Genomic DNA, 6891 nt, shown 5'->3' with positions numbered 1-6891 from the left:
GGGGGTGGGGGTTGAACTGCTGCAAGATTTGGTTATCCGACATTGATTTTTACATATATCCATATGGGTCAATCATGTTTTCCCTTATAAAGTTAAGAGGTGGGTAGGGGGGTCAGTGAAAAAACTATGTGAATTAAGTTTTTTATCCTTCATTGAACTTTTGATGTCGTCCCTTAAGGAGGCAATCATAAACCATAAGTCGGAAGAAGGAAGTCTAACACCAGTTGACAAAACATAGATAAAGCTGAAGATCGAGCCATACCAATCCCTACAAAGAATGAACTTAGGTGCTCCAGAACGGTAAATATCTCCTTCCACACTATTGGCAATCGTCCGTCACATATCATATATGGGTTCTTACTATTAGTATCAATATTTTTATGTTCTGTTCGTTAATTGTATTTGTTTTAAAATTTGCAGAAAAAAATCATGAAAGGATTCTGGAATCTTGGTTTTTTTTGGTATAGATATACTTGTTCGGAATGCCCTAGTGGAGCTATGCTGGAACGATTTCCGGAATTTTGTAAAGCTTTTTCCGATTTGATTATTTTATTATTGAATTACGATAACTTCCTTGAAACTATCACGTTTTAATTCTATCATCTAAAAGTAATAATCTGTTAATCCAAGCACAATGTAAGTAAATTTTTCATGTCTTTAGTGCACATTTAAATAGTTCTTAATGCATATTAATTGTAGTTTTTGTATGCTGCGCGATAACGGCATTTTCAGATTATTTTGTCAAAGGGTCAAGTTGCGAGATTTTTTATGTATGGAACGCCATCCGCGTTATTATGATTGTTTTTGAGAATTATGATATTTTTTAACATGTATTTGAAATTTAGAAATAATTTCATTTATTATTTACATTTAATTGTGTAATTAAAGTGTAGATTTAGGTAATTTCTACTGATAAGGCATATTTTTCTACTTTGAGATATTTTCATGGTACACCAGGTATATAAACATGCAGTTACAATTTTGTGAATTTGTACTGTCTTTTAATATTTCTATGTGATACTGGAACAATGCACACTTGCTATGTGCTATATAAATTGCTAATTCAGACATTTTCATCTAATTATGTTCTTAGCATGTTGCTATTTTTATTAAGGTATTTTTTCTGTAACAAATTTCTACAGTATTGTTTTATTTTTATATTGTAGCTTTTCACCGCATTCAGTATATGACAATTGTACAACAATTAACAATAAAGATATACCATGGTTAGCTGTGTTTACTTATGAGACAGCACAGTGAAAAGATTACTTGAAGGATCCTTACAACACACTGGTACATGTCCGCCATGTTTACAGACAGTTATGAAGGAGACACAGATCAACGAACTAGTCAGATGACTGAAAAGGGAACTCTGTTCCACCAGGAACAAAAGGACACTCACATAAAAAGGGCAAAAGTGTCAGGTTTCATGTTATCAAATTGTATGAACAATCTTAATACACTACCAAAGTCTTTGTCAGCATTACAAAGTGCAGAAACAGATTTAGACACTGTGTACAAAAGATATGACAAAAATGCAAATGAGTACATTGATTTTCTGTCACGTTCAAGAGATTCAGAAGCCCAAAACGAATTGGAATCATACTGGGTGATAATGACTGATGTTAAAAACAAATACAGTATATTAATGGACAAAATTCAGTTTGCAAAGGAATCCGTTGAAACAAAATCAGTTAAATCGCACACGTCACAAAGATCAGACAGAACTCGTTCGTCAGCATCTGGGAGTCGTACAGTTGGGCTAAGAGCCAAAGCAGAATCTGAAAAATATAGCTCAAATATGTTGAAAGAGAAGTGGCATTGAAAAAAGAACAATTTGAAAAATCCTTACAGCTAGAAATTCTTGAACAACAAAAAAATGCAGCAGCGGCTGATGTAGAAGCAACTTATCTAGAGATACATTCTCAAGGCGGATCTGAACATGATGGGTCTGAAATCTTACCTAAAGAGGAAATTGGTGCGTTCGAAAGAACTTTAAACTATCTAGATGGATTGGGCTCTACTTCTCCACACGACAAACCTCTATCAGCTGAAGCAAAATTGTTTTTACCTGCAGTCACGCCAGACTATTTTCAAAAAGATATTACTGCTTCTACACCAATAGTACAGAACATTGTTCACACTATTCCTAAACAAACAACTACTGCAAAACCAACAATGCCAGTCCAAGGGCCAACCACTTTAATCTCAGCTTCACACAATAGCGCTACTGCAGAAACACAATTTACATCAACGTTTCTTATTAAGAAAAACTTATTGTTAGAAAGCTTTCGACAACAAAGATTTGACGACAAGCCAGACCGTTACATCGTGTGGAAAAAACAATTCAAAGTTATGGCTGCTGACATTCAATGTTCTGCATTAGAAGAAATCACTCTGTTGACAAATTGTGTAAAAAAGGATTCCGATGCTTATCGTCTTATCATGAGCACCAGGGCTTCATGTGCCGACAGTCCAGACTTGTGTTTAACCAATATTTGGAATAGACTAGACCAAACTTTCAAATTTGCCAAATATGATTGACCGTAAAGTTCTTTATGACCTACACGATTTGCTAAATGAAATTCAGGCTTTGAAAACACTCCGAGAATATAGTGTGATATTTTCATACTTAGACTCCTCACTAGGCATTAGACCAATAGTTCAAAAACTGCCAAAGTTTATTCAAGATAAATGGATCACACGAGTGGTGAATTATAAGAAGCAGAACCAAGTGATTTTCCCGCCTTTTAGCGAGTTCTTAAAATTCATTGGTGAAATAAGTGTTATTCGAAATGACCCAAGTCTCCTTTTTGAAACACCTATGAATCAGTCAACAAGAAAACCAAGTTACAATAAACCACAAAACACTATGTACAAACAAAAAGATCAGCATCTTATAACGGCAAATAAGATGGAGGTAAATTCTACTCCTGTAACAAAGTCAAACTCAAACTCAACACATGCCTGTTTGATTCACATTGGAGCCAAACACACCATTAATGAGTGTAAAGCTTTCCGGAGCAAAAGTTTAGAAAACAGAAAGACTCTGCTTCGAAGTCATAACATTTGTTTACGTTGTTGCGATACTTCAGACCATTTTGCAAACCGTTGTCGGGCTCAGATACAATGTGACATATGCAAAGCGTCAACTCATTGCACTGCTCTTCATATAGACTTTAACAATAATAATGCAGAAATTAACAATAACTCAAATCAAAGAACTGGTAATGCTGCACCAAAGCATGGCGAGATAACACCAGCAGAAGTAAGCTCTCGTTGTACCGAGATTTGTGGTATTCCCAGCTTTACAGGCAAATCATGCGCAAAAATTCTTCCAGTGCGAATATTTCCGGAAGGACAATCGGACAAAGCTGTACTCGCATATGCAATGTTTGATGACCAAAGCAATAGGACTCTAGGAAAAACTTGTTTGTTTGATAGCTTATCTGTTGAATCTGAAACAATCGAATACAAGATGGAATCATGTGCCGGAAGGTCGACAAGTAGTGGACGGATTGTAGGAGGACTGGTAGTTGAAAGCGTCAGTAACAATCTGCAAATGAAATTACCACCTGTTATAGAATGTGACAATATTCCAGACAATCAAACTGAAATTCCGACACCGGATGTTGCTCGCCATTACCCACACTTGCATGACATTGCTCATCAATTACATAAACGCGACGCTTCTATGAAAATAATGTTACTGATAGGCCGTGACCTTTCAAGTGCTCACCACGTTCTTGAACAAAAGTTAGGACCTCCACGGTCACCTTTTGCACAACGTTCACCACTAGGCTGGACTATCATTGGTGATGTTTGTCTCTTTGGACAACATTGTCCTTCATCAGCGGAGTGTGATCAGAATTTCATCATAGATAATGGGCGCCCTACGAGTTTGAAACCATGTGAACAAAATATTAACGTTCGAAAAACATTCATCAGAAGTGAACAACCCCAATTGACAAAATATAACATTTTCGAAACAACTAGTCACGACAATAAGCCCGGACTGTCAATTGAAGATCGTAAATTTCTAGACATAATGGACAAAGAATTTCGCCTAGACTTTGATGGTAAATGGGTAGCGCCTTTATCTTTTGGTTCACCACATAATACTATGCCAGACAATTATCTGCTTGCGCTTAATCGTGCCAGATCTCTGGATGCTTCACTGCATAGGAATGAAACAAAGAAGCAGCATCTACTCGAATTCATGCAGAAAATTATTGACAATCACCATGCTGAAATTGCCCCGTATCTACCTCCTGATAGAGAACGTTGGTACCTTCCATTATTCGGGGTATATCACCCTCGCAAGCCAGAGCAAATTCGCGGCGTCTTTGACGCATCTGCAAAATTCAACAATGTTTCACTGAATGACCAGCTGCTTCAAGGTCCTGATCTCATCAACAGTCTTCTCGGAATACTTATTCGATTTAGAAAAGAGATGGTAGGAGTAGTCGCTGATATCCAGCAAATGTTCCATTCGTTCCTGGTACAGGAAGAACATAGAGATTTCCTCAGATTTCTATGGCACAAAGATAATGTGATTGAAAACCCACTTGTTACTTACCGTATGCGTGTACATGTCTTTGGGAATCGACCTTCGCCCTCAATAGCTATGTATGGATTACGTCGAATAGGAGAATTAGCCACTGAATCTCATGGTGACGATGTGAAGAATTTTATAAACAATGATTTCTATGTTGATGATGGCTTGAAGTCTTGCCCGTCAAGCCAAGATGCTATAGACTTGATTCTAAAAACCCAAGAAGCCATGAAAATGCATGGAAATCTGCGACTTCATAAATTTGCGTCCAATAGCAAAGTTGTTATGAATGCGTTGGAACCCGGAGACTTAGCAAAGGGACTCGTGGATATGGACTTTGAGAAAGACTCACCTACTCAGCGTAGCCTAGGTCTGCTGTGGGATTTAGGATCCGATACCTTTAAATTCAGCATCTCTAATGAAACTAAATCAGCAACGCGTAGAGGCATACTCTCAGTTGTTAATAGTCTTTACGACCCAATGGGATTTATCTCCCCAATAACTGTGCAAGGCAAAATCATACTTCGAAAAATAGTGTCTTCAACATTTGATTGGGATGATCCATTGCCTGAACATTTGTTGACTGAATGGAATAAATGGAGTCAAAACTTACCTGACTTATAGGATTTGCGCATACCCCGTATTATCGTGCCAAATCTTAGCAATGCTGTAAACAAGGAACTATTTATTTACTGTGATGCGTCAGAACTTGCCATTGCAGCTGTGTGTTACCTTCATGTTAGTTATTCGGATGATTCTACTTCTACTGGATTCGTGCTAGGTAAAGCCAAGGTTGCTCCAGCGAAATGTACCACCATTCCAAGACTAGAACTCTGTTCTGCAGTGCTAGGGGTTGAAATTGCTCAGATTGCAGTGGATCACTTGCAGATCAATATTGATAACATCAAATATTTCAGTGATAGTCGAGTAGTCTTAGGCTATATTAACAATGAAAAGAGACGCTTTTTTGTTTACGTAGCCAACCGTGTTGCAAGGATCAGAAGTTATAGCGAACCTACTCAATGGCTCTATGTTCGTTCTGAAAAGAACCCTGCAGATATAGGAACTAGAGGTATTCATCCCGCAGACTTACAGAATAGTCTCTGGCTACATGGGCCAAGCAGAATCGAAGCACCTAATGTATCTTTGGATAAAGATTCCGACTTCTCACTCATTCAGCCAGATGTTGATGTGGAAATCCGTTCGAACAAAGTTGATATTGAGAATGTTAAACCGAATGGTCTTGGCAACAGTGTATTTGAGAAATTCTCTGATTGGAATAGATTGAATTTTGCCTTAGCTACAGTTCGAAAATTCATTCGGCGTCATTTAAATTTGAAGCGATCAGATGGCTCAAAGAACATGGACAATGTTGAACTGCTGCACAACACAGAGCAGCTTGTTCTAAGAGAGGTACAGCAGCAATTTTATGAAAGTGAATTAAATGATATTCGTGACTCAAAGCCTCTAAACAAACACAGTTCTATCGTACAACTGGATCCATTTATCGGCAATGATGGGCTCCTACGTGTAGGTGGACGCTTGAAACATATTAAATTTGATTTTTCCTTCAAGAATCCTATCATCTTACCTGCAAAACATCATGTTACAACTCGTATCGTCCGTAAATACCATGAAGATGTGAAACATCAGGGATCGACGCCATTTTACTGAAGGCCGAATTCGTTCAGCAGGATACTGGGTAGTAGGTTGCAAAAGACTTGTTTCATCCATTCTGCACAAGTGTGTTACTTGCAGAAAACTCAGGAAAGAATTCCAATGTCAAAAAATGTCAAACTTACCTGTTGATCGCATTGAGCCTGAACAACCACCTTTTTCGTCTGTCGGCGTTGATATGTTTGGTCCGTGGGAGGTGTTAACAAGGAAAACCAGAGGCGGTGCAGCAAACAGTAAACGATGGGCTGCTCTCTTCACATGTCTTGTAACACGAGCCGTCCACATCGAAGTCGTGGAGGAGATGTCAGCTTCATCATTCATTAATGCGTTACTCAGATTTCAAGCAATACGTGGTCCCGTCAGAATATTTCGTTCAGATAGAGGCACAAATTTTGTAGGTACCGTGAATGAAATGAATATAAATGTCATAGAAGTGGAAAATGGACCGATCAAGAATTTCGTACAAAAACATGGAATTTCATGGATCTTCAATTCACCACACTCTTCACACATGGGAGGAGTGTGGGAAAGGATGATTGGTGTGACTCGTCGTATTTTGGATGCCATGCTGCTTGAATATGGATCTCGTAGTTTGACTCATGAAGTACTCACAACATTCTTAGCCGAGGCTAGTTATATCATAAACTCTAGACCACTTG

General features: G+C 38.1%; 2 protein-coding genes across 2 annotated transcripts; both read left to right on the top strand.

Annotated features, from left to right (window-relative positions):
* The first annotated feature begins 563 nt into the window (after window positions 1–563).
* LOC134684182 (uncharacterized) lies at window positions 564–2250 on the top strand. The gene is made up of 2 exons (XM_063543460.1): window positions 564–636; window positions 1167–2250. Exon 2 carries the CDS (start codon window positions 1298–1300, stop codon window positions 1823–1825), a length of 528 nt encoding a protein of 175 aa, XP_063399530.1. The 5' UTR covers window positions 564–636; window positions 1167–1297; the 3' UTR covers window positions 1826–2250.
* A 286-nt stretch (window positions 2251–2536) lies between these two features.
* Window positions 2537–6229, top strand: LOC134684909 (uncharacterized). The gene is made up of 2 exons (XM_063544226.1): window positions 2537–5066; window positions 5277–6229. The coding sequence occupies exons 1-2, from the start codon at window positions 2537–2539 to the stop codon at window positions 6227–6229; spliced, it is 3483 nt and encodes a 1160-aa protein (XP_063400296.1).
* The last annotated feature ends 662 nt before the right edge of the window (window positions 6230–6891 follow it).

Source organism: Mytilus trossulus, chromosome 9, assembly GCF_036588685.1.
Source record: "Mytilus trossulus isolate FHL-02 chromosome 9, PNRI_Mtr1.1.1.hap1, whole genome shotgun sequence".
NCBI lineage: Eukaryota > Metazoa > Mollusca > Bivalvia > Mytilida > Mytilidae > Mytilus > Mytilus trossulus.
Note: the sequence above shows the minus strand (reverse complement) of the source record. Positions and strands in the feature narration are given on the sequence as shown.

Excerpts from the sequence above, each read along its gene's own strand:
- LOC134684909 (XM_063544226.1), top strand. The coding sequence starts at position 2,537 with ATGATTGACCGTAAAGTTCTTTATGACCTACACGATTTGCTAAATGAA. Across the intron at positions 5,067-5,276 it reads CTCCCCAATAACTGTGCAAG|CTGTGTGTTACCTTCATGTT; the intron begins GCAAAATCATAC and ends TTGCCATTGCAG.
- LOC134684182 (XM_063543460.1), top strand. The coding sequence starts at position 1,298 with ATGTCCGCCATGTTTACAGACAGTTATGAAGGAGACACAGATCAACGA.